The sequence below is a fragment of the Anopheles stephensi genome, chromosome 3, assembly GCF_013141755.1.
Source record: "Anopheles stephensi strain Indian chromosome 3, UCI_ANSTEP_V1.0, whole genome shotgun sequence".
NCBI lineage: Eukaryota > Metazoa > Arthropoda > Insecta > Diptera > Culicidae > Anopheles > Anopheles stephensi.
Window position 1 is genome coordinate 32,222,019 of NC_050203.1, and position 26,815 is coordinate 32,248,833.

The 26,815-nt window shown below is 43.2% G+C and overlaps 2 protein-coding genes across 8 annotated transcripts in view; both read left to right on the forward strand.

Annotated features, from left to right (window-relative positions):
* Positions 1 to 4,931, forward strand: part of LOC118509538 (cell wall protein IFF6-like) — a 90,711-nt gene extending 85,780 nt beyond the window's left edge. For all 6 annotated transcript variants that reach the window (XM_036050265.1, XM_036050270.1, XM_036050266.1 and 3 more), the window contains one exon: positions 2,176 to 4,931. In XM_036050265.1, coding sequence (XP_035906158.1) covers positions 2,176 to 3,565 — 1,390 coding nt within the window. In that variant the 3' untranslated portion in view covers positions 3,566 to 4,931. The remainder of the gene's footprint in view (positions 1 to 2,175) is intronic.
* A 10,895-nt stretch (positions 4,932 to 15,826) lies between these two features.
* The window catches only part of LOC118509539 (thyrotroph embryonic factor), a 158,757-nt gene continuing 147,768 nt past the window's right edge, over positions 15,827 to 26,815 (forward strand). Inside the window, exons 1-2 of one of the 2 annotated variants that reach the window (XM_036050284.1) lie at positions 15,827 to 16,491; positions 16,629 to 18,304. In XM_036050284.1, the coding sequence (XP_035906177.1) occupies positions 18,202 to 18,304 (103 nt within the window). In that variant the 5' untranslated portion in view covers positions 15,827 to 16,491; positions 16,629 to 18,201. The remainder of the gene's footprint in view (positions 16,492 to 16,628; positions 18,305 to 26,815) is intronic. The other variant, XM_036050283.1, reaches the window with a different exon arrangement.

Sequence of the window (26,815 nt, forward strand, 5' to 3'; positions counted from 1 at the left end):
GATGTATAAGCACCGGCGGCCCGCCGGCACATTGCATCGAACCTGTTCAAATTCAACACAGGATGGATGACAAAATTATCTTACACATACACCGCAGTGAGCCGTAAGATGACGGTTTGCTGCGGTCTCGTACAGTGGCAGGTCATTTGCGTGCGAATCGATTTGTCATCATCAATCATGGAGTTTTGTGCGCCCCCGTCGCTTTATATGATCGGCGTGCTTACCCACGCAGGAAATGGTCCGGTCGGCAGGGCGAAGGCTTAAGGAAGCTCATTCCCCACTCGGCTTGAGCGTTCTATGATTTGCGTACCGGAACGCGATCGGAGAATGCGTTTGCGTGTACGCATCGATGATTCAGTCCGGTGGTGTATGCCGCCTCCGCCATTAACCGGGTGTTAATCTGGGCAATTTCGATGCGCCAAAGGTGACAGACACGTGCGCCGTCGTCTTATGCTTCATGATTTATCTGGAACTCTGGGGGTGGGGAGCCCGTATGCCGTTTGCATGTTTTGAGATGTTTTACATAAATCATCCTTTACCTCTTCCAGCGGTAAACCGAGCGAGCCATCGAGGAAATGAATAATGAGTGTGTGTATGAGCAGTGAGGGGAGGATTTTCCGAGCTATGCCAAAGAAAATAGTCGCGTGGCAAACGCATTTGCGATCCAGATCGTGTTTGATTTCTTCTTTCCCAAGCCATTCCAATTGTTTTTCGGATTTCTCGGAGAGTTGGAGAGTGAAATAGCTTTCATTCACGTGGTCAGTAAACAACAAGGGTGCAGATGTTTGTGGGGCCCATATATTTACGGGTTTTAGCCCGGCCGGTCGGTGATAAATTTCACTTGATCGTCATCAATAATAAAGCTCCTCCTCCCGTATGTGTCCCGTCCCGTTTGAGAGAAGATGATCTGAGGGAGCAGATTTCCAGAGATCTTGCGGGTCGCGCTATGCTACCGGATGCTACCGGACATGGACGATTTGACCGTTTGTTTGTATCGTAAACTATGCGTGTGTACGGTAGTTCGTTCCGCGACGGTGGAAAGATCGTCGTGAAATGTGTAAGCAAACATACGGATCGGGGCCAGCAGCGCATATCGCTGTCCGGGTGGAATATTTCTGATCCTTCTATCGGGCAAGACAGGAGAAATAGTTTCGTAATCGTTACGATAAATGACCCACAAACGATGCCCTGGATGCACATAACTTTCGTTGTTGACAAACTCCTGCCGGTTGGAATTATGTTGACGATCGGATTGAATTATTCGGCGTGCGCTATTGGTGCGCTAGGATCAGCTGTTTATTTACACCTTCAACATGAATAACAACTTTTAGGGTGACATTAATGAGCTTCGAGAATGGCGGTGTTTTGACGCAAGAAGAGGGCCTATGTCGATAAACCAATTCATGTTTGTTATGAGATGCGTATTTTTGAGGAATGAATGATATTACCTTATCCTTATATACTTATATACAGTTTTTAAATACAAGTTTCTAAATGTAAAGCGTCCGCGCGGGCTCAAATTTCATGACCAATGCAATTAATCCGATTGGCAATAGCATCCAGCTGTGGTTGTGGCTGGAGTGTAAGTAGTGGACTGCTCTTTTCTGTGATGCAGTTCTTATTTTTAAACATATTTACGCGCTCCAATTGAGCCGTCTGTCAAGTTGGGCATTCGCAACAGCATCGTTTGAACACAACTGCCGGAAGGCGACCGTACTCGACCCTAAAGCAGGAGGAATGGCGCTGGTAATTTTACGACCAACACTTTCGCTCTCCGCAGAAGAGTGTCCGTGTGCCAGAAATGTGATACTCTTTCGCCGTCGGTAACCGATACGCGTAACTTGCAATGACCGTGCGACCAAGGGGGGGGAATGAGTGTCAAACGAGAACGATGGTGACGACGTCGTATATCTTTAGCAAATCAGTTCAAATATAAATCAACCCTGTCCGATGTTCCCTGGGACGGGCGGAGGCCTACTAACCCATAAGTAGCAGATTATCCAATTGCGGCCCCAAACCCGGCTATGTGCTCCCGGGATGTGCTTTCGGAGCCGTGGGGCCATGGTGTCGAAAGGCGTTACTATTTGTCTCACAGCAATGTACTAATTCGTCTGTCTGTCTGGTGTGCTCGGTTGCATCCGGGGCATTTTTTTCTCGGCTCTACTATCTTTTTAGGCGACGCTCACCGAAACGAACCCAGACTCTGCCAATTTCCAGCAACGAAGTTGACCCGGAGAAGCTGGCCCAGGAGGCGTTCCGTTTGCTGCGGACGGTGCAAAACTTGCTCAATACCCAGGAGCCGACGCTGGCCCAATCGACGAACGCACTGGACAGCCTGATCTCGGCATCAACGGCGGCATCCAGCTGCGGCAGTAGCACCACGCTCACCGGTGTCGGTCTGTCCGCTTCCGGCGCGATGCTCGGCAGCACCCCAACGCTTACCGGAACTGGCGGCGGTATAGGTGATGGTGGCGGCGGAGGAGGTGGCAGAAGTGTAGGAGTATCGAATGGACACGGGGGAGGAGTGGGAGGAGGAGGAGTAGGAGGATTGGGAGGTGGAGGTAACCATCCGCTAGTAAACACCCGTAGTACGGTAGGCTTCAATCGGAAGCTGAACATGCGTGGCAGTCGACTATCGGTACGGAGCAGTACAGCCGACTCGGTACACTCGACGTCGTCCTCCACGAAGACAGAAACCGACGAGGATAATACGGATCGTCCTTCACCGCCGCTGCTACTGTCACACCACCACCATCTGCTGCACCATCAATCGAACGGTGGCGTAAACGGGGTGAATGGAGGTGGGGGAAGCGGTGTTGGTGGTGGCGGTAGCAGTAGCAGCAGTTGCAGCAGCAGTACCTCCGGCAACGGTAGTATCAATGGGAATGGGAACCATCACCACCACCATCATCACCATCACCACAATCCGGCCCATCGGTACAGTGCCAACATCGAGCGGATTAAGGAGATGATGATATCCAGCTCGGCAGAGGACGAGAGTGGCTTTAGCTCGATGAACTCGTTCCAGGAGATCGGGCTGCCACTGATCAACTCGACGATGCTGTCCTCGGTGGGAAGTAACCACGGCGTTAGCAACGGATCGCTTGGCGAAGGATCCACATCCTCGAACGAGGGTGGGCATAGCAGCAGCAACGGAGGAAGCAGCGGAGGCGTCAACAGTGCGTTCGGTGCGTCGGAAGATTCGTCCGAGTTGCGTGAGAATACCGTCATCCCAACGGCGCAGGCCAGGAATGGAGGAGCCGCAAATGCTAACGGCAGTGCCAACAAGCTAGGCATTCCGTCCTCTCCTTCCATCAAATCGTCCAATCCATCGAATGGAAGTAATTCTTCTGCCACAGCGGTTGGCGGTACCGCTGCCGCCACCTCGTCCGGTACGTGTACTTCCAGCACGGGATCGCCGCTGCGTGCCACACAAACGGCCAGCTACGAGCATCATACGCATTTTATCAACCATCGTCGCTGGGACTCGGCGCCGGTTGTGCCGCCCAAGCTGAAGATTCACGCCAGCGAAACCGATACCGTGTCGCGGGTGCTCTGGGTGTAGCAGAGATAGAAGCGACCGGTAGGTGGTGGTGCAGTCACCGAACGTCGTCGCCCCGTAGGTTTCCTCGCATTTCTTTCCCACTGCATTTGTGCACTGTGAGTTCGGATCTCGACCGAGTGTGTGGTAGGTTCTCACTACCTGCGTGTGTATTTTTTAAGCTTGTCAGTTTGTCTTTGAGTTTCAGAGTTTTTCCCCTATCTTGTTTCTTTTGTATATAGAAGTTTACCAAGTGGACTGTAGTGTTCTTTGTGCTTGTTGTTTTTGAAATCCTTTCAATCTGACAGTTATGATTTAAAAAGAAAAACCCACTTTCCAAAGAACAAACGCGAAGAGAGGACAGTCTGTGCGAACGTACTTAACGAGAATAGTATATCGAGTATCTGCACGTGTAGGAGGATTATCAGTTGCATTTAATTCAAGCCGTTACAGAAAGCCGTTGTCTCTGGATGTGGATGTGTTTTTCCCGATGAAGAGCATTCATATTACAGAGAAGTGCTGTATAATTGTACGCGACAGTTACGAATCATTTTATCGGTCCTGATGTAGAAAAGATGAAGTAATGAAGGTATCAGGTATAGTTATTGTACGGATTAGTAAGTTTGGCTCTGCGCCTGCATTTACAAGAGATTGCAGGCTAGCGAATGTATAGGTACAATGGAAACGATTTGCTAGTTGAGGTCCGCTACCATAACCTCCTGATGCGCGCTCTCCTTGATATACTTGTCATGCCAAGTATTGGGAGTAATGCCGAACAGTAATATCTTAACAGAAAACACGTAAGATTTTGAAGCGAAATAACGTAATAATTGTATGAAATATTAATAAACGGTGAGCGACGCGTAGAACGGCGGGATTCCTGTTTTGTTTTATACACGCAACACAACCAAAGCTGACAGCGGATGGCACGGATTCGGACGCAATCGGACTGGAGAGAATTAACACAAACATGGCTTCCAAAATATGATGATCCGTAAAGTAGAGCTAAGCAGTGGAATTCATCTTCCTTTATATATTCTTAGATCGCAAGTAAGAGTTGAATTCGCGCAGTGTGTAAGGCTCTTGTTTTTAAATTATGATTTTTCAACGTATATTATGGCATCATATGCGATACTTTTAAACATGCAACCGATTGCAACGTTCGAATAAGTGACGGAGAGATAGGGAAACGCAGAGTAACATAGTTTTCTAACCAGCAAAAAAGGGATAACGAAATATCGGTAGAGAAATAGTTGAAAAATCGAATGCCGTAAGTAGCGTCTCGATCGCGCCGTAGTGTGTTAGTTTGTAAATGATGTCAGTATCGCATAATACGAATAACGTCCACAGCATTTAAGCGCGCGAATCAATAAACATACATTGGAGAACAGTTTGTTTTAAAGCAACTTATGACACCAGCTACCGAGCTACTAGAGGACAATAGCTAAAACCTTAAATTATAAATGCACCAAGCAAGTGGGGCAGCATACGTTTCAGAGAGCATATGCGGAGAGAATGAATGAATCAAAGTGTGAAATAGTGAGCCAAACAATTAAGAAACAAAACACCAATGCAAAAAAATAATCATTTTGTAAGGAGACTTCCAAGAGGGCACTTAAAAGATCATCCGAGTACAGCGTACTTAACGCAATTTTCAAACAAACGATCTTTCTCTTATGGTTCTTCATTTATGGTACAAAACTACTGAATCTGATTTTTATTGTTCTACTAAAGGATATTTTATTTTATTCCTTTCTAAAGACTTCTGTCCTCTTTATAAACAGCCATAGGTCGGGTCTAACTATGATCGAACGTCAAGTTAGTTAAGTGAGGCTACAGAAATGATCATGAGATTAACTACTCAGACAGTATGAACCGAACCGATTCTCTGAACCGGAATGTAACTTTTAACGATCGTGCTACGTTTTCCGAATCTTTTTAGATCACAGATACTTGACCCGCTCCCGCCGTACTGTTGTATGTACTAGGGAAAGGTAGCGATATTCCAATGTGCATAATTTTCCTCATCGTCAGCTAACTTTTTACCGTAGCTCTATTACAATATACACTACAAACAGTTGATACACATAGGCTGGGACACAAACTGGCATTGTAACGAGTAAAGCTCTACTTACCATCAGCCGCTAATAACAAACCACTACTCAAACACTAAAAATAAAGCAAAAATAACTAAAACACAAGCAAAACGAACATCAAACGGTGTAGTTGTGATTTAGTAAAAATGTAAAGAACATAACGATAGCCCTATCTGTTTAAATTATGAGTATAATTTCTTTTAAAATATTGTTTAGTTTACAAACAATATATTTTTTGAAATTGAAATTGAAATTTATTAATTATATTTTTAGCACAGGGGTAGATGTGACAACGGCGTCGGTCTTGACAGGGCAGGACCGGGGTTCAAATCTCATCTGGGCCGTTTCCCCATAGTGAGAACTGACTATCCAACTATGTGGTATCAATAAGGCTAGTAAGCCAGAAATGGCAGGCATGGCCTAAGAGATCGTTAGGCCAAGAAAGAAGAAGAAGAACTATATTTTTTTCTTTTGTATATTCCTTGAGAACCATTTAGAAAAATTGGCGAAAATTGGATCTTTTTAACGTTCATGCTCGAATTCGACCTACTCGTCTCGTGTAAAATTCGTGTTAAGCGATCCGATTCTCGTTTTCAGTTTCAATGACCGTTTAAATAGGTTTTTTTTTCGTTAATTTGAAATTGCCAAGAAGTTCCCTAATATATAGCAAATATACTAATGAACTGTTCCATTTAGATAGTATTCTGAAGTATTAGAACAATTTCCCATGATGTTGTGTCAGGGGGTTGCATCAAATATTGCTGGTTTCGTCGAGATTTATGGTGTTCCATTTATTTTTATTTCTTTTTGAAAGGATTTTGACGGTTTCCCAATAATTTTTTTAATTTAAATTATATTTTAAAATACTATTGTAAATAAAAAAAGGTGAGTTTCAAAACATTATAAGCGTTTCAAAATTACAGATTGTTTTTTTTTTTATTCACCAAGGATGGCCTAACCGAATTGCGAAATACAGAGTATTTAATTCAAAAATTAAATGCACGGGATTCTGTAATTACTTCACTATGTAAAAATCTGCCCTTTTTTAATCTGCGTGACTTGAGTGCTGCGTAAATCTGGAACTGACTGTAATGTTCGTATCTGCTCGACCATGTTTGAAAGTGGTTGTGAACCTGGGAAGCATGCATGAAACGCTTAATCGTGAAGCGTTGTCTACGGTTTAACGCGATGAAACATTTCAACCGAAACGCTTGGATTGATTTCAACCCCTAGTTGCCAGGGGTGAATGCAGTAAGGTAAGTTTTCCATTCGTTTAATTAAAATTTGAAATATTATTTTGTCTAGTGAAATCTTTCATAGTAAATTTTTTTTTTTTAAATAGCAGCATAATAAGAGGGTGCCGAATTTCAAAATATAAATTTAACATAAGGTCAATAAGCCAATCCATGTCTAAGGAAGGGTTAAGCTTTGCGCCAACCCATCAAACATACAAAACGACGTGCGCGTGCAGCCAGTTAAGAAATCCCCTTATCATCGTCATCTTTCCGCCTTACACGCACACCTACGGAAGCGGATGCGTGTGCGTGCGTACCTTCCAAGCGTCTTCTTCGTGTTGGTGTTAAGGGTGGTGCGCGTCTACAACGTACACCACCGTGGACCACGTGCTGCTGAATTATTTATCAAAACCGCACTGGCGGCATTTCCGACGGCACAGAACGGCCCGTGGACAATTGGTTCGAAACAAAACCAAACACCTTCCCCGGATTGCCCGGGGGTTCGTTTCGAAAGGGAAACCCATCTAGGATGACGTTTGACCAAAAAGGGCATTTGCAGCCGAACCGTGGCGATGTAGTGCAGCTCATCGGCAAGAGAGGGAGATATATGTATTGTGGGTATAAATAACGGGAGACCTTTTTACGTGCACGCAGCCCGCAGTGAATCCGTAAACGCGGCCCAACATAAGCCGCGGGATCGAAGGTCGTTCGAAGGGCGTCGAACGGTGTTGGACGACCACGTGGTCGGTTCGTCGTTGGTGTTCGATTTCCAGCGCTAATGATCGCAATCTTTATGGCCGGCGCGTCGTCGTCGTCGTAGGGGGTTTCGGTTTTTGTGAGGTTAGAATTCCGTTCCAGAACCGAACCATATGGGTAATCCCTCGCGTAAGGGTTTTTTTCTTACGAAAGTGTCAAACTGTCCGCACACAACACATGAGCGCATCACCGCAAACATACTGTGAGTGCGGACGTGTAAGAGAGGTAAACAACAGACACAAGGAAAAAAAAAGAAATTTAAAACCTGAAGGGAAAACAAACCCTTAGACCAATGCAATGACGTCACATCGGTTTGTGCGTCGAAATTGTTAAAATATTATTTTTAAAAGTATGATCGTGCTCGTCGGTCTGATGATGATGATGATGCATCAATCTTTTGGCAGACGACAACACTGAAACCGCACGCGATGGACCGTGCGCAGGTCTCCTCGCAAGCTCGCTGGCGCATACGCAAATGAAACGTGCGACGCAATGGAGCGATCTTGCTGTTTGTTCGGCTGGCTTAAGTTATTGGCTTAAGTGGTCCTGATGATGAACGCCCCGAAAATAAAAAAAGTAAAACGCAAACACACATTCTCTCTCGGGCAAGTGAAAAAGCAGCGAGAGGAACTAGACAGACTCTCGGACGTGTATCTCTTATTATTGAATGGAAACTGGTGGGTTGTTCAGACCACCCCCCCACTCGGGTGGGGATGCCCCGGGTAACTGTGGTGGATGGGAGGCGGATGATAATGACGGACGAGCCTCACGTGACAACGGTAGATGTGGTCAAAAATATGGTCGCTTGTCTGAACGAACGGCGGGTCCCGCTCGTTCGTTCGCTCGTTCGTTCGCAGGTTTTGCACTTTGATTTGTTGTTTTTTTTTTTCTTCTTGGTCTTTTTTTCGCGCGTCGTTTTATCCGTCTCTAATGCTTACACCTTTACTTCCTCCTCTTTTCTAATTTTGCTTGCCAAAGGGGCTTAATATCAGGGATGGGCAATCGTATGGAGTGGTTGCCATCGCTACTACTCATACATTTTATCCATGTGCTTTATGCATTTTGATTTTTCTTTTCTTGTTGTTTTATTTATGACAATATTTTTTTTATTTTTTTTTATAATGTGTATTTATTTTGTGGTTTTTATGTTTTTATTTTTCCAACTATGAAAGCCCCAATAATTTATGCACTCGTGCAACTTACTTTCCTAAATAATTGACCCCTTTTCAAGAAATATTATGAGTTGAAGCAGCAGAAAGAAACATACTGTGGCAAACAAAGTTAATAAAAAAGTGTTGAACAGGGGAAGAATACAACACTTATTTGACTTTTTTTTATTTCACGGTAAGTTAAGCGGATAACCTGTATCTTCAATGTTTTACAACCAAGAATTTAAAGTTAAGTATGTAACGTGAATCTCGCTGCTTCCGTAAACTGGCTGAATAATTTTCCCTTATTAAGTGTTTTTTTAATGATTTTGTTATGCTTTTTTAAGAATTATTTGACAATGTACACAGTTTTGGTTATGGTTTTATTTATTCAGCTCACTAATATTTTTTTAAATCTTTTATATTGATGTGTTTATTGATTTATTTACTTTTTTTTATTCATCTATATTTTTAGCAATACGGTCTAATAATCTTTCTATTTTTTTACATTTCTTAACAATATATTTACTTCTTTTTTCTTTCCCTATAATTTATAACTTGTTTTATTTATTTTTATTCTTTCTTTATTTTATTTGTTTATGATATCATTTAATATATTTATTTATCTTTATTACTAGTTTGTTTTTTAATATTTTTAAAATTTGTTTTTTATGTGCTAACTCTGTTTTTTTGTTGGTTTTGTGCTATAGGATTTATGTTTTACCCCTTTTATTCGGCACCTCATTTTATGATTAGTTATTTTTAATAAGGACTTTCTTATTGTTGAGTAAGTATTGATTATACGCTTCATCTTTGCAGTGAATCTCCTTAAAGATTTTACCCTTTTATTTCTGATTCCCTTTACTCAGTTTATCCACAGGTTGAGTTGCGATCTCGATGAATTTAGGAATTTCCACTCTGTTGATAATCCGCCTTTAAATCATTGTGAACCTGTGAAAATAACACTTAGGGTAGTTCGCGCTAGGTTGTGCTTCCCTGATTTTATTCCGCTGCTTAGAAGCGGTTAGAAACAGGCAACTTGTTCACGTTCGGACCGGTCAACCGGTCAACCGGTCCTAGCACCAGACGATGTTTATGTATATTGCAACGTAGTAAGAGCCGGGCTCGCGAGCAGTATATAGTTTTTTTAAAGGGCGAGCAAAAATTGTACAATTTCATTCAGAATGTTATGCTTTCTCGTAGTGTTTAAAAAAACGAAAACTCTAAAAGAAAATTTAAACATTGTGCCTAACAATCACACTTTACATGGAACTGATGTAACGCACATGTCACTGCGCTATTGTTACGCACAACATCACCACCAACGTTACACCCCGCGGTAAATGATCTCCAATCATCATTCATTAGTGTGGCAATACAACTACAACTCGACACACCTCGCCACTACAACAGCTTATCGCTCGTGTGTGTGTGTGTTTGGTCGATTGTTTTCTTCGACCAATGCGTGTTTGTAGTGAAACGTGCCATAGAATTGTACGATCTACGGTTCGTTCTGGTGGAAATTTGCAACGTAACGTCACTTCTTGCGTCACACGATCGACGGATGAAGCGGACGAAAAAATGCAACACAAGGGCATCATGTTTTCGGTTGGCGGCTTGGTGACGAATGGACCGTTTTTTGTTGTTGGTTCGAAACATACGCATTCCATGCTGTCGGTGATTGCCTTGAAAGAGGGGGGGGGGGGCAGTGGGGGAAGGGGTTTGTTTTTATTGCCAACCCTAATGGTTGTAAAGTTTATCGTGTGTGCCCGGTAATGTGTCGATTGTACCGAGGATCATTGGGTTGGATGATTTGTGATGTATGATCCGGTAGAGGTGTTTTTTTTGTTGTCGTGCGTTTGATAATAACTGTTGAATGTATGAGCTTATAAGGTTGCTTTATTGTTACTTGCTTTAAACAACAAAAAAGGCCTCTCTCAAAAAGTAAAGGTCAAACATAAATAAAATACTTTTTTGTATGAACACATGCTGTTTAGGGTTAAACAAAAAAAAAAAACAAGTGCTATTTTTGTCTCACTAAAGCCCAACGCTGTTTGTAAGCCTTTCAATACCACACATTAGCTTTTGCCTGGTCTTCCCCAGTTTTTTTTTACATCGCAAAGAGCGCGATTGTTCTCGAAAATGAAAAATTCAACCCTGGTCAGACAGCGGGAGCGGTGGCATACTATTAAGTCATCGACGCTCATGGCTGGCTCGGCTGCCAGTTGCATATACATTACAGTCCGAAAGAAATGGCGCTGCAGATGCACTAGTTTTCTCGGATGTGCATCATCGAATTGCGATGGAAATGGTATGCGCATTGGAAAGCATACCGCTGGGACGGGAAGTTTTGCATTGCCTATTTGCACAACAGCTGGAACGTTCTCGGGGTTGGAGGATGTTTAAAAATTATTCGTAATGTGGTTACAGTGAAACATATACAGAGTACAGAAAATCCTCGACTTTTAGCTTGCTGAGATGTAGAGAAGCTGTCAAACAGGAACGATGATGTCTAGACAGCTTGTTCAGGGCATTTAGCAATAACAAGAAGTCATACAAAAGAAAAAAAGAAGAAAGAAATACCGTAGCAAACTAGCTAGAACAAGCATCCCGCATGCATAATCAAACTAAAAGGGAAGAAAAGAAAAGAGAAAATAAGAGAAGGGACAACAAAACAAGAACACAAAAGGAGAAACCCAAAGCAGAAATAATGCGATGAATTGATGGATAGGTGTAAAACAAAGTATAAAAGGGCGAAAAGAAATAGCAAGATCATATCAGCGAAATCGGTGTTTGAAGGTTGGAGGTTGTCTATAAAGTAAAAATGTACAAGAATAGCTGATTAGGAAGAATAGCGAAGGGAAAGAATAACACAAACAAGATTGCAGAGAGTATGGATGAGATTTGATGTGAAACGTATAACAATATGTTATTTCAATGTATAAGTTCTATATATGTAAGTTATATAAATGTCTGTATGCATTTTATTCTCGTTTTTGTTTCGACTTGGTCAGTTAGTAATTGTTGATTGGGCTTTTTTTAAGCTATTTTTGTCTTTTTTTCTTTCTTTCTGCTGCTTGTTCAATCCTTTTCTTAAGCTTTTTATAGACTTTCTTATCACTTTTTTTTATTTTTATCTTGGTCTACGTCATCAGCTAGATACAGGGTTTTTCAGTTGATAGGGCAATAGCATCCATTTTTATGGCAGGCTTCTTAGTTGGAATGCCAAACAAAGCTAGTTGATATGGAAACGGCTTCGGGTGATAGGGTAATCAAATACCTTTTATTGTGATGTCCTCAGATGATATTGTCATAGTAGCCGTTGATATTGCACGCACTTACCCGAGTGCTGAAAGGACGTGTACAATATCAACGGCTACTACGACAATATCATCTGAGGATTTCACAATAAAAGGTATTTGATTTCCCTATCATCCGAAGCCGTTTCCATATCAACTACCTTTGTTTGCCATTTCATCTAAGGAGCTTGTCATTAAAATAGATACTATTGTCTTATCAACTGAAAAACTCTGTAAAATTAATTTAAAACACACATATACATGAATATAAAAAGAAAATCATAAGCAGATCTTATGTTTTTTAGGCCATGTTTTATTATAATCTTTAGATTCATCAATCTACATCCTTTATATGACTTACAGGGTTTACCGAATCATAGAATAAGTTGTAGAATAGCTTTAACTTTGAAGTATTAGAAATGTTACACAGTTTTCGCTTCATAAAACTTTTTATGCTGAATGGTTATGAGAGCTATCTTCTTAAGGAAAAAAATCATCTTAAATGTTAAACGAAACATGCGAACTGATCCGAATCTGAACCGATTAAAATCCAATAGGTATCAATAGAGTGTCGAGTCTGATTAGCTTCATAAACTATCTGATTGTTAGTTGCTATATCAACTGAAACCAGCGTAGTTAGAATGGTATGATGTGTAGGCAAGTCGGCTGGTAAACCCCTGTAAGGAACCCGCGTACCAAAAATCGTCCGTATGTTCCGCCGTTTGTCTTCGATCGATGGGCCAACGAAAGGGCGCTTCTCATACATGTGTCTTGTTGCTGCCTATTTTAGGTGACGAAATTTGAATAAGGTTAAAAGCGTTCGTACGCTCGACCGGCGGGAATGTGTGACCGAATAAACCGAAAACCGTCTCAAGAAGCAGCAACATGAAAAGAAGGCATCAAAGCAAAATCATTAAACCAGAGAGAGAGAGAGAGAGAGAGAGAGAGAAGCTCAGCATAATTTACACCCAAAAAAAAAAGGACAAGACCCCAGGAAACATATTCGGTTCCAGCGGAGAGACATCGCTGATAGATAACGGACGGGCACAGTTGCGAGAGTGAGGCTCGCAGGAGAATCCACGTTGGCCGGTGCCGGTGGACGTTATCTTGTGCGTTGGCAGTACGGTGGGACAACCACGGGTTCAGGGTTTTTTGGCCGGCTAAACCTTTCGTCTGTTTCTGCTTAGCACAGCACAGTTTGACGGGCCCTGTGGTCTCACTTACTCACACATCCTAATCGGCTCACATCGTAGGCAGGCCGGGGGTTTGTTGTTTACGTGCGCTTAAATACACAAAATATTGAATGGTTCTTCCAAACAAAGTGAATCATTTTGTTACTGCTAATCTATGTTAATTTAAGAAAAGAAGTAAAAAAAACTAGCATCAAAGAACAAGTGTCTTAACCAAAATATTAAAAAAAAACACCGTTGTCGGCAAACACGTTTCTAGACAATCGGCCGCGAGCGCACACGATTCCGCACGGCCACATGATCACTATCTAACACAATCAAACACGCGTGTACGCCGGGCTCGCAGACAGAACGCACGGCGCTTCGAGATAGCAACCAGCGCCACGGTGACGTTAGTATCCCGGCAACCGCTACCTTCATCCGACGGCGATTTTGCGAGCACGCACGCACGCCATCTTTCGACCAGCGTAGTAGGCTTTAGTATATCGCCCAAAGTACACACTGCTATTGTTTTTGCGCGTTTTCTTCGGCTTCTCTATGTGTTGGTGTTGATGGGTTAGTGGCTCGATTTGGTGTGTTTGTTTAGCGTGTTTCCGTGTGGTGCTGTGTGTAGTTGTGGTGTTGGAGTTAGATTTCACAGTTCTAGAACACGGTGATGGAGCCGCGTTATACCAGCGTGCTGTTTAGTGACTCTCTCGCTCTCTCGCTTGGTCGTTCTGATCACACACAAACACATACAAGCACTCTCTGTTTTACGGGCGCTCTTTTTATGCTGGCTTTCGTGATGGATACTCTCTCTCTCTCTCGTTGCGTGAGAGCGAGATGCCTAAAAACGAATGGCTCACGTGCACACCGGTGGATTGCCGGTGAAGAAACCGCGTGCGCAACCGCTACAGTGGGATTGAGAACCGGACACTCAGCTGGGTGGTGTGTATTCGCGCTCACCAGCCAGAAGCAACCCCGTGCGCTGTTAGAATTTGTCTTAGAAGAAAGGTGGACGTCGATGGACACCAGAGCCTAACGCTGCAGGGTTGTGATAGGTATTGTGACTTTCCGGGTGATGTTGTGCATTGTGATATAGTTGGTAGATGAAGAATAGTGTGCTTTAAAAAAGGATTCTCTGTTTTTGTTTTAATAGACAACCAACACAAGCCACGGCTAAGAATATTCGTGTGATGAGTTCTTAGAGTGTAAAGTGTGAATGTGATCGTATATAGGATGTGACCGGAACTCATTTTAGCCGTGGGTGGATACACTCATCGAAGTAGCAAAAAAAAGGCAAGGATATCCGCGACCCAATCTACCAAACTAGAGATAGTCGAAAAGAAAAAAAAAAACGTTTGAGTTGGCAAAAAATGCATCGTTTCGACCTAATGGCCTCGTTGCGTGGTAATGGTGTGTGAGCGGACTCTCGCCGAGGAACGAGTGACTCCACTGCGAGGGTTTCTATGTGAAGTGAGTGAGCTTTTTCCACCACGAACCTCAGCAGTGTGATACATTCTCTGTGGGGAAAGAAATGTTAGAAGTGTTGATATATTCCTTAAATGATAAGAATTGATGTTGTACAGTGTTTGAGGTTTTTGGAGGGTCGACCAAATGGACATACTTCCTGTTGTGTGAGAAGCTATGGAGGCCAGTGAATAAAGTGGACGCCAGTACTTCACGATAGGACAGTGGTTGTGAGCGAGTGAGTGAGTGAAGCAGGAGGATCCAGGACCAGTGTAACCAGTGTTGGGGGACTACTGAAAGGAAAGTCGTCCAAAGTTCTGTTCTATGATCGTTCTATGAGCCCTGGCCATTTTACATTCAAAGGGGACCCATTTTTATGACACTTCCGAAAAGCAATCGTGCGTATCGTGGTGATGGGAGTGAGAGAAAGAAAACCCAAAGGACAATAAAGGCACCACTTCCAATACTCCCAACCGCGAACGGAAGTGGAAAGCAAGAATCGTGATTCCCTCACCAATACCTGGTACCATCAAGGACGTTCAGTAGAAAAGTTCTGATCGAAAAAAAAAGTAATTACAACCCGAAACTTTTCGGCCTCAAGAATCGATGAAACTCGACCGGTGGAGGAGTAGTGGTGGTGGCGATGGGCATTCATAGTATCCTTCACTCCCAACCAGGAACCAAGCCAGTCAGGTTCTGGCTGATGTGATATCCTGCTAGAAGTGGGCTAAAGTGAGTGTGTGAGAGAGAGTGGGAGAGGCTTATCGGGAAAAAGCTCTCATCCTGTTCGGCCATTTCCCAGGAATGTGGAATGTTTATGTTTTGTGCGAGGGACACGTGAGCGCGTACGAAGGCATGTGGGGTGGGAGTGATTTTAATTTGAGGATAAAGCTACCGAGATTCGGGAGCAAGTTTCGTTAATTCGAAAAAAAATGTACAAATAACTATAGTGCATGGAAACTACGCATTAGTTCTAGAATGTTCTAAGGAAACAAAGTTAAAGAGTGCGTGTGTGTGTGTGTGAGTGTGGTTTCTCATTGCGTTAGTTTTATTACATTGTAACAGTTTGTTATGATTGTAATGAAAATGTTTTTTGTTGGGTTTTTGTTTGTTTATTTAAAATCCCAGCTTGTATATATATAGTAGTGTCTGTTGTAGAAGCGTGTTCTACACCACTACTACCATTAGAGCGCGATTTGATCTGCCAATCTAATCTCTAATGCTGCCCAGAGAACAGCACCAAACACACACACACACAAAACGACTCAGAGCGAAAAAAAAAACAAAAGAGAGATAGTGATCCCGAGAGAGAGCGAGAGCGCGCGCGCCGGAAAAGTGAGCGGAAAATCTTCATAGATCCGTCGCGAGCTGTGACTCGCCATTTCACTTCAAAAACTCGCGCCCATCGGTGGTGGTGGTTTCACATTCGGCTCACACTTCCACACATCCTCCGTAAGAAAAAAAAAAAGCTACGGGTCCGGTTCGCGCCCTTACACCTGTGCCTACTGTCGTGGTGTGTGAGCACGTGAGTACGTTTTGTTTTTCCTCTTCCCTTGTGTGTGTGAGTGCGTGAGAGAGAGAGGGAGAGTGTAAGCAAGAGAGCGGGAAAATACAACAGAAAAGAATAATTTTCGGCGAACAGAATCAAAATGGGTAGCAACGGATCGTAGTAGGTCCTTGGGCGAAGTAGCGGCTACCCCGTGTGTGTGCGTGTGTCTGGCAGCTGTTCTCGCAACCATGCGCTACGTGCTGTCAAACGAGAGCTTAAACCGTCCGAGTACGTCATCTGTGTTGTGTTGTGGGTGATTTTTCTTGGGAAAAAAAACCCATTTTCCGAGAGACTGTGAGCGAGGAAGTGAATTTTCCCAGAGACACTAATCGTCTTTTGTTTTTGTGTGTTGGGGCGCTCTTTAGGTGGGTGTGTGTGTGAGTACAGTTTCGAAAGAGCAAGAGCGAGAGTGTTGTTTGCTCACTGTTTGCGAAAATGTACTGAACCCGTGTGCTGTTCGGGTGTTCGGGATCGTTCAGTTAGTAGTAAACCGCGGTACGGTGTAAAGGATAATAGCACTGAGCTATCGAACACGGCCTCTTTCCTCTACCTGCCTACACTCCCACTCTACCATCGAGCAACCAAATCTTCAACTCTTGAGGATTCGCGAATACGGTCGTGTGTTTGTGCGCGCGTGTGTTTTGGCCTCAGCCACTTGTAATAGGCGAAACATTCTACTCCTTGCCTCGGTCGTACTGCGAAAAGGGCTGGCCACATTTCGGTAGGCCGAACAGATGACACTGGTAAAGGGTTTCTGGGATTGGGAGTACTTCTAGAAACCAGACCGTCACCACACTCGACGGGGAACTCCCTACCTGGCGCAACACTAGCTCCCGCTACAGCTCCGTAAAGCTCCATCACTCAAAGATCCTCGTGATTCTGGTGTGCCTCAGACTCCGGTGTGAACTCCGGTCAAGCTCCTGGAGCAAGAGCTATCTCGGCCTATTCCCAACTTAAAAAAATAACGATTCTTCAATTCCCCCCCTCCCCCCACCGGTTTGGATTATTGTTTTGCAGTAACGGCATCCTGATTATGTGTTGTGTTGTTAGCTGTTGAGAGGTCGTGAGACATCCGGTGGTGTTGTTACGGTGTAAAATGATCGGTTCGATCGTTGTTAAGGCGTTCCGATCGTACGGCAGCTAGAGAATCGTTTGATTTCGAAAAAAAAAAAGAAAATCCTCCCGGATTCCAAGGCGAGCACGCCTTGCTTCCCTCCAGTGGCTGTGTGTTTGTGTGCATCTTTATATGTATAAGTGTGTGTGTGCGCGTTGTGAGTGAGTGCCCGTACGATCCGTACGAAATTAAGTTGTTAGTTCGCAGTGCGTGTTTTTCACTACCAGCGAGGGCGTGTAAGGCGTGCGAATTGTTACTAGCGTGAAAAATTGTTGTTTGTTACTGCAAAGCGCTAGAAGAAGCGGAAAACGGGCGTGGGGAAACCTTATCTTACAACGGCCCAGCCCCATCCCACCCCACGTGGTCTCAAAGATCCTTTCCGGTAGGAGTGTGTCTGTGCGCGCTAAAAGCGAAAACCAAGCAATATTGAATCAAAAAAAAAAAAATTCGCAACTGTAATATCACGATAGCAATACATAGTTCATAGCGTTATATACAGCGTTAGTGTGCGCTCTCTACGCGACGCGATCCCTGTTTTCGCAAGTGCAAACAAAGGCCTGCAAAGCCACCAGCAACCACAAGAAAAGTCCCTGACAAGGCACGCGAATAGCGCAATAGCGAGTGCGAGATCCGTCGATCGGTTCGGGTTCGGTTTCGGGAAGGAAAAGTTTGGAACCACGGCGACGAAAATAGAGCTGCCCGTAGTGAGAGCGTCCGACGTCCCGCTGTTCTCGTGGACGCCGCAACAACAGCAACAACGCAGCAGCAGCAGCAGCAGTAGCAGCGGTGGCTCATCGGCATCGACATCGACATCGGCAGCAATCATGAGCGATCGGGATCGAGCGTCACCGACGTTGATCGAGACGGGATTAAAGACGCTGATAGGAGGCCGCGATAGCAATTATCCGCTGATAAGCGGGACGAATGGTAAGTGTTCCGTCGGGTCCGAGGATTGTACAGGTGCAGGAGGAAAATGAACGGCGGGGTGGTTTAAAGCCAACAACACATACAACCACCACATTGTGTGTGGGAGATAAGGGTAGCGCTTAGAAATGATTGATACGAGTGGACTTTGTGTGGTGCGGTCCGGTGTCGCCGTGTGGAACTGATCCGATTTTGTAGGTTAGGTTAGTGCCTCGTCGTTTTGGGATCACCTACATTCCTCCGGACGCGATTGGGATGTCCCGATGTCGTACTCACGTGTTGCAGAATATTGTATGCTCTGCCTGCTATCCCATCGCCCGAATTCCCTTGGACGGGACGGGCGTTTTCTTGGATACGTTTCGATTTCGATTACGGTAGCGATTATGATCGCAGGGGAATTCCACACTGCTAGGGGGCCCGGTGGGTGAGCTTGAAAATTAAGGTTATGCTGGTGGTGCTGGAATCGCCCATACCGTGACACAAGAATCGATTTTTACGGGCTGTGCTGACGAGGACGGTCGCGACGTGGAAGGCGTGTGAGGGTTTTTTGCGAAATTAATCAATTTTTGCGAATGAAAATTGAAATTCGATCTAGAAGCGTGTGGAAGAAGGGATACAGTGCGATAGACATAATTTGTTTGGCCCGGTTTTCCCGCGCTGGTTTTTTGCCAGTGTGTGTGTGTGTGATGTGTGGAGTGTTTTGAGGTTTTAATTATTAAAAAAGCTTTTAAATCATGCGCTTGCTAAAGAAGCTGAGTGAGAAGAGCTAATGGGTCGATTAACGCCAGCAACATTGTTGATAAGCTATTTTCTTTAAAAATTGGGATAAATATCAAATAATTAGGCGTATTATCCTTCTTTAGTATAATAGTCTATTTGATCGCAAGCAGATCATAAAATAGCTTACTAGGCTTCTCCATATAGCCAAATACTAGGGAGATATGAAACGGAATTCGACTTGCGGATTTCCGGATTTTGTCAAAGAACTTGCTTATTCAAAATAGCCTAAATCCTTTTCTAATTCAGGGAGGATGTAAAGTTCTTTATTCCTTTATTGGAGTATTATTGCCTCCAATAAAGTGGATGATGTGATATGCGAAACAAATATAGAAGTGGAATCTTTTTACTGGAACTAAATTGACTTACACAAAAAGGGTAAGAGGGCTCCTGAGTCTAGAGTTACAATCCTCTTTTAGATAATGCTATGTGATATCTAGTGATTGGAGAGTTCTGTTGTAAACTGCAGTAGCCATTATCCTTAACTTTTAGAGTCTAGATATAGAGGTTAGGGATATTGATGATAGCCAGTACTCTATTGGAGATAGCATGTACTCTAGACTATCTATCTGGGAGAGTCTCAATGCCTCTGTTAAGAGTAAAAGATTAGTGAAATAAATGAAACAAAAGTGGGTCTAGACAGTTTACCTTTTAATTCAATGTATTAGCAACAATTGGAGACCGTCTAATAGCCAAGGCAACAGCAGCAGGTCTTTACACGGCATCAAGGTTCAAATCGTATTAAGACCGCCTCACCGTACGAAGGGCTGACTACATTTCTACGGATAAAATTAGCTCAAAGAAATCCTGAAATGGTAGGCCGGAACCTCCGGAGATAGTATAGTGCCAAGGAAGGGCTTAAGCCTTCATTGCCCAAATAGGGCTGTATTTTTCAATTTTGAATTTCTTCCAAAGCCGCATGGTATTGCTTCAGCTCTAAACAGATTCAGTTGTTATCTGAGCTCAGACCCAGATGATATGTTCACAAAATATGTTTATTCCTGATTGGGTATCGAAAACTCTGATAGCAATCAAAGCAGGAATCGACGTTTGTTTTGGTTTTATCTTTATATTTTTTAAAACAATATGCTTTCCAACGATGTAAATTAGTTATTGCATGATTAATCACAAAAATAGATCTCCTTACGCAGTGCAGCTTTCGTTCTAATCTCTCCAAAAGGCCACTTCTCAGCATGATGTGTACTATCTTTTTAATAAGCTACAAACGGTACGCGTCCCATGGAACCTACTTAGCACCGCTACTAAAGCATTTCATTGTCATTAGAAAATTATGTTTCCTACTTCAAGGGGTTCCAGCGTTCTATCTGTACACTGATCTTTACGACCTTAGCTGATGCTTTGATCGTCAATTTCCTCCCAGAGGGATGATTTTCTATAATTTTAATAGACACCATTAAACTTCGAACTTCGGATCGCTCATCTAGCCCGCTAGCCTAAAGTTCATGCCCTGCAGAACTTCAGGAACAGAAAGAGTAAGCACGAGACTCTAGCAGATCGATAAAGCTCGTAGCGGGAGCTGGGCAATCGCAAAGCAAGAGGTCCCCGAATGCTCGGAAAAACCCGACGCAGAGGTATTGCTTGTTTTACGACTTTACCGAGAGTGTGTTACCGAAGGTGGATGGGACGTAGCCCTGACGTAGTGAAGGACGGGCGAAAGTGGCTTTATTGCGCTGTAACATCCCTTCTGATTTTGGGCATGGAAAAGGAAAAAGGTCGAAACAAAATCCAGGAAAAGCGAAGCACTTCCCGGCCAGGAGTTGGTCCCCGAATCGATAGAGTGCAAGGTTAATTCTTCTCTGGAGTGGCTTTATGTTGTGTGTGTTTTTTTTCTTCACCTTTTACTTAAGCAAAAAGCTTAAATCCACCTCTCGCACGTGGGGGTTGGTTTACGCGGGGATCAATAACAACGCTTAATACCGCCAGGAGGGTGTAGATGATTGGTATTGCAACCGGTCTGAACGTTCACTGGCTCACAGCTACTGCTGTTATGGGTAAATAATTCGAAGAAATCCCACAAAATCACCCTTCGACCTGCATGTGTGTGTGTGTTCTTCTATGGGGTAGTGTGCGTGAACTTAATGGCTACTACGGGGTGACATTGGGTGGAAAACTTTCCCCCGCGCTTTGGGAAACCACAGACGACCTGGACCCAGTGTGGCTATTCCGATAATTACCTGTCGTAATCGGTTTCGTTAGCTCCGTCGGCAAGCTATGCGAAGCGAGTGGTTGCGAGGTGGAGGGAGGATAAATCGATTGTATGAAACATCGACCGATTGTTACATTGCCGGCTTCCATTGATAAACTCGTAAGGGAAGTCTCGTCTCCTTGAGCTCCAATCGTTTCCTCAATACACGGGGAGGGCCGAAAGCATGAGCGTTGGCTATAATAACAACAGACGGCCGATTTTCGGTGCGGGCGTTGATCCAACGCTGCTGCGGGGCAATTTGATGGGCCTGCGACAAAATTTTCTGCAGCTTGGGAAGATAGCAGAGGCACCAGTATAAAGCGGGAAACACGAGCACAGGAAGAATGGTGGCGAGAGCACAGTCGAAGTTTCCGGTTGATGCAGGACTGCCCCAATGATTGTGTCTGTGTCTGCAGTGCGCTGGCGAAAATTATGGACTCGCTGGGAAATGGTACAGGTTGACAGTATCTTTCGCTTTCGGAAAGGTAGAACGCCGAGCCGAAAGGGACCGAACGCGGTTGCCAACCGGGCGAGTGTCATTATCATTAAAGCGAATGTAATACACACGGGTTGGGTGTTGGTGCTGCTATCTTGTCATGTGTTCATTGCAAACGTAACGTTAAAGTAATGAGGAGAATAACTCAGCAAAATCCCATGTTCGATTATACGCCTCACTGTTTAGATTATTTTTTATGGTTACATAAAACCATAAGATTTAGGTGATCGTAAGTGATCATAATGTGGGATAGTTTTTGTTGATAAATTCTCTGTTTACTGATTGTAATAGCGCATTCGTCTATCTTTCTAATGCGAAAATAGTTCATTTTTTGTTCATTCATGATTGAATATCATTATCTGGAGCAGGGGTTTCCATATTGCGGTTTGCACTTTTGCAGACTTTTCGAATACTTTGGATTAATTTCGTATTTGCATATCCTTATTTGCGATAAAAATCTGAAGTGAAGCAGGTTCAAAACTTTTTGAACATAGTATGGAGGAATTGTGTAAACAATTACAAATCATTGGTTAATTACACAATGAATTTTATTCAGAATATAAAAACTGAGAAAAGTAAAGCGGGAATTGCGAGGGAACTTTAAGCAAAGAGTTTTACAAAAGCTTTTTATTTAGAAAACTATTTTGATAAACTTTGAAGGTTATTGCTTATATCAAACTGTACAAAAGAGGCAATTTATATCGGAAGAAAAAAAAGACTATGATTAGTATGAGTATTATTAATAACGATTTTTCGATTCGCTGGCAGTTTTTTGGAAATGGAAATTAAAGAAAAATCCTTCTGGATTTTTTTACAATGTTTTTTAATGATTTTTTATAACAATAACCCACATAAACACTAATGAAAATGGATATTTTAGTGTTGTCAAAAAATCCAGAACATATATTTCTCAAAGACGTTTACGGTTTTAGAAATTCGTTTTAATTATTGTAAGTGATTATTGACTTATTAAATAACTATTTGCCTAATCTAATTCCTCACTTATTTGCGTAATTCTTAATAATTACTTAGAGCCTTTCCGTTAAATTATCAGACTTAAACCATTTTGTTAAAAAAATCTTTTAGCCAAAACCACTAAAATAAAATTATAAGTATCATTTTTCAAAAAAGCCCGACTTGTCAGTTATAAATCTTATTAAAATTGTTACGTTTACTTTTAAAAGACTCAGACATTATTTAGACAAATTGATGGCATGTTATATTAATATGAAGGTATGATTTAGGAGTCAGTGGGTCTCTTGCATCTTTAAGTTTGGGGAACCCTGTTCAAGAGTCTACTGTACGCCCCTTCCCTTGCTATAAATTCAATATTTCTCTTACTTTTCTCGTACAACAAAATTTTATTCATAATTTGAATTCAAACTCCATGATGATGATTTACTAATTGTTCACTTCCCCTTACACAATCGAAAAGGAATAGAATAAAACAAGATACATGATAATGTGAATAATCATACTCACAATCTAATTACATTACTCAAACAAAGTGTTAAACCTTTGTCCAATTTGTTTCAAAGTACGATAAAATCTACAACCTACACCGTAAACAATAGCGAAGCCGGGGAGATAAAACAACCCGACCTGAACAAAATGTTCTAACAAAAACACACACACGCACCCACACACGTGCAGCTGGTCACAACAGTGCATTATTAAAGAGCGCATCGGGTGCACCAGGCCCCAGTATGCAATCTTTCTCCACGTCCCGCATGGTAAAAAGTGGTCAGCACTTAATAATACGCAACGTGCGCATCACCATCGTTAGGGACCGGCCCCAAGTATGAGGGCAGTTGGGCAGTTCTCTAGCATGGGGGGCCCCCCTTTTTCAGCTGTTGTTGTTGCCGGCTTCGGTACAGAGCGCGCTATGTCTACGGTTGCAACGCGGCCATCACCATCATCATCGGGTTAAGCGTAATTATTGTGAGCTATCATTATGTCATTTTATTACAGTGCCGGCGGTCCCGCTTTTGTGGACGCCTTCCTCAACCTTCCTGCTTTGTGAGGTGAAGGTGGCTACTAGCAAGTTTAAGTGTGTGTCTGTGTGAGAAAACCCTCGGTGGTAGTTTCTGCGAAAAAAGGGCCACCGTGTTGGAAGGTGGTAGCAATTTGCACGCATCCATCCAGTCTCCAGTCCCGGGTGCGGGTGGGGTTGTGGGTGTGTCCGTTGGTCGCGTGCTGGGAAATTTGCGCCCACACAATTCTTGGCACACATTTCCTGTCACCCCCCCCCCTTTCAACCCACGGTTTGTTTCGTAAACAGAAAATTCAATCGAAACTGGCGCGCTGTGAGCCGCTGTGAGCGGTTTATTTTTATCGCGAAGAATTTTCTCATCACCACGGCTCTCGCTCACTGGAAAAACCAGTGCGGGGAGGGAGGGAAAAAGAGCATATGAAACGGTACGGAAAATTGGTAAACATTGGCCAATGTATGCGTGCGTGTTCTTCCCTCTATTGTACTGTCAAATCTTCTATTTTGTTGGTGTGTTTTGCTCGTGCTGTTCTCTCGTTGTTGTGTTGTTGTAGCTGCTGTCACTGCTCGCTGCACTTGATCTCGATTGAAGAGGAAATTCAACGGGTGTGTGTGTGTGCGTATGTGTGATTTTATGCTTTGTTTAGCAATTTCGCATAATAACAACCACCGACCGAGGGCATGTGGAAGCGTCGGATCGGATCACCCGAGCCGCCCGGAATTGGTGGGTGTAATCCAATCAAAGTCTATCGCATCGCCAGCTAGCTGTACGTGTGTGTGTGTGTCAGAGATGTGCTCCCGCTTGTTTGCTCTAGTTAAGCACACTTTTTTCTACCGTTTTTGCCGATGTTCCGTGCCGAATTGTTTTGTAAATTTACACACCGAAATTTAACACCAATTAGCTTCACGTTCGGCACAATCGCTTCACGGTTGATTTGCTTCTTTAAATCGAGGGGGGAAAACCACCGAGGAAAACGGAACAATGTTTCGCTGTTTTCGGTGTATATTCGGGGAAAATGTAACGATCGATTACAGTGTCAATTCCGCTACTGTCCGGTATCCAGTGCGGACGGGCATAACCGAAAGCGGATGGTGTCCTAGAGGGTGTTTATTACGTGATAATAATGGAAACTAGCTTTGGAAAAAGTCCAAAGTAATTAAGGCAAACGCTCGTCGGCTCGCGAAATGGGCCGGGGATGATCTCGGGCGGGTTAGTGTGTGTGTGTGAGCCGCTTTGTTGTGCCATTTGTCGGTATCATTTACAGCATGTCAAGGATGTTATTGGTGTTGCGCTGAATGCAGTTTTGCGATCGTTATGTACATCAAATGCCAACCAACGTTGTAATGGTTAGTGAAGAATAAAATTACTTTGTCGATTTATTGGCAGTTTTGAAAGTGCAAGAATGGAGAAATATGTGAGTAGAAAGAGGCATAATAAAATAGCGCTAACTTACAGTGGTGGGCTACTAAGTAAGTCTGGTGAGTGGTATTTTTTCCTTACGTTTGAGTATTTTTTTCAAAATTATGCAAAATGGAAATTGAACATTGAACGTGGATAATCAGTCCTGCATACGGAGATATGATCCGGGCGGGATTCGTTACCCGTCGTTCGGTGCTCTCTTGAGACTGGCTGCTATCCGACTCCGCTCCATACCAACTGATGACGAGCCTAATATTCGTTCTTAAAACTTCTACACTCGGTACTTATATAAGGTTTATTTTGACTTATCAGGCAATTATTAGGACATTCTTTCTAGGGCAGGAAACATATTTCCAAAATATGAAAAAAATAGAAAGGATTAGAATCATCTCACGTCTTTCTATCTCATTGTGTTTGTTTCGAAATAATCGAACCATTTAACTCTTAACGAGTTATATTTGATTCATAACCTGTACAAAAAAAGTAAAAAATGTGTGTTTAAAAACAAACTTTTATATAAAGCTGTTTATAACGTGTTTATGAAGCTTGATATTGTAGGGATACATTTTATGAAGAGTCTTATTACACAGCCTAGCGTAGTTTTTCTTTGGTTTAAATCAGTTAATCATTGTAAATGAGCCTGTAACTGCGAGCTGTCGGTCTAGTGTAGATTCATACTCATGACATTAGATCGACAGGTGTTTTCTTTTCATTCCTGATGGATGCCATAACCGTATAGCTGGTCGACAGGTGCTATGGGATTAAAATTAATTGTTGATTTAACTCGATTAATGAGCAAAATCTCGAATAGGATTCGAGGACTCGAATAGGATTCCCGTTTGATTTAGTAGTATTTGATGTGTAAAGTCATAATATGATTGAAGATATTCATAAAGATTGATAGATAACAGGATTGCATTACCCTTCTGCAGCTTATTATTCTCTGAAGGTTGGTTCGTAACAAAATAAAGCAATTTTCTAATCATAATTATTCCAACGCACCCTCTGACTAAAATTGATTACCTCCAAACCTGGTGGAACAGATAGTACCAAGGTCATGTCCATGTCCAACTGTTCCGACACACACACGCTACACAGGTTTGGAAAATCGAAAAAAAGGACCTCGGGGTGTTGCGTTCGCGTCCCTCGGCTCCCGACTTACCCGGCGCTGAAAGTTAATCATCGTGAAAAACAAAACGATGTACGTTGCATGCGTGTTGCCTGGCCAACCATTGGGGACGGGGGGTGGGGGGCTGGCCAGTTGGGTGCTAGGGTGCACAAAAACATGCAAAGGTTATCTTGGGCGAGTGTAGTTGCCCGTCGTCAGCCCCATGTGCTTGGGGCGATTAAATCGCGTCCATCGTACAGTGGGCCACCGCGGGCACGCCAAGCCAGGGAAGGAACGGAAATCCGCGCCAAGAAACTTCTTCGATAGATTTCAACAACATGATAAACTGTAGTGGTGGTATTGGTTGTTTCGTTTTACAATCACGGTGCGCGCGCGGTGAAGAAGGGGCACCGTCCAGCGTGCTTCTGGTGCTTCTCGGACCGAAGCCGATGATTTTTATCGTTAAATATTTATGAACCGATCGATAAAAAATCCTTCATCAAGTCGCGGGAAATGG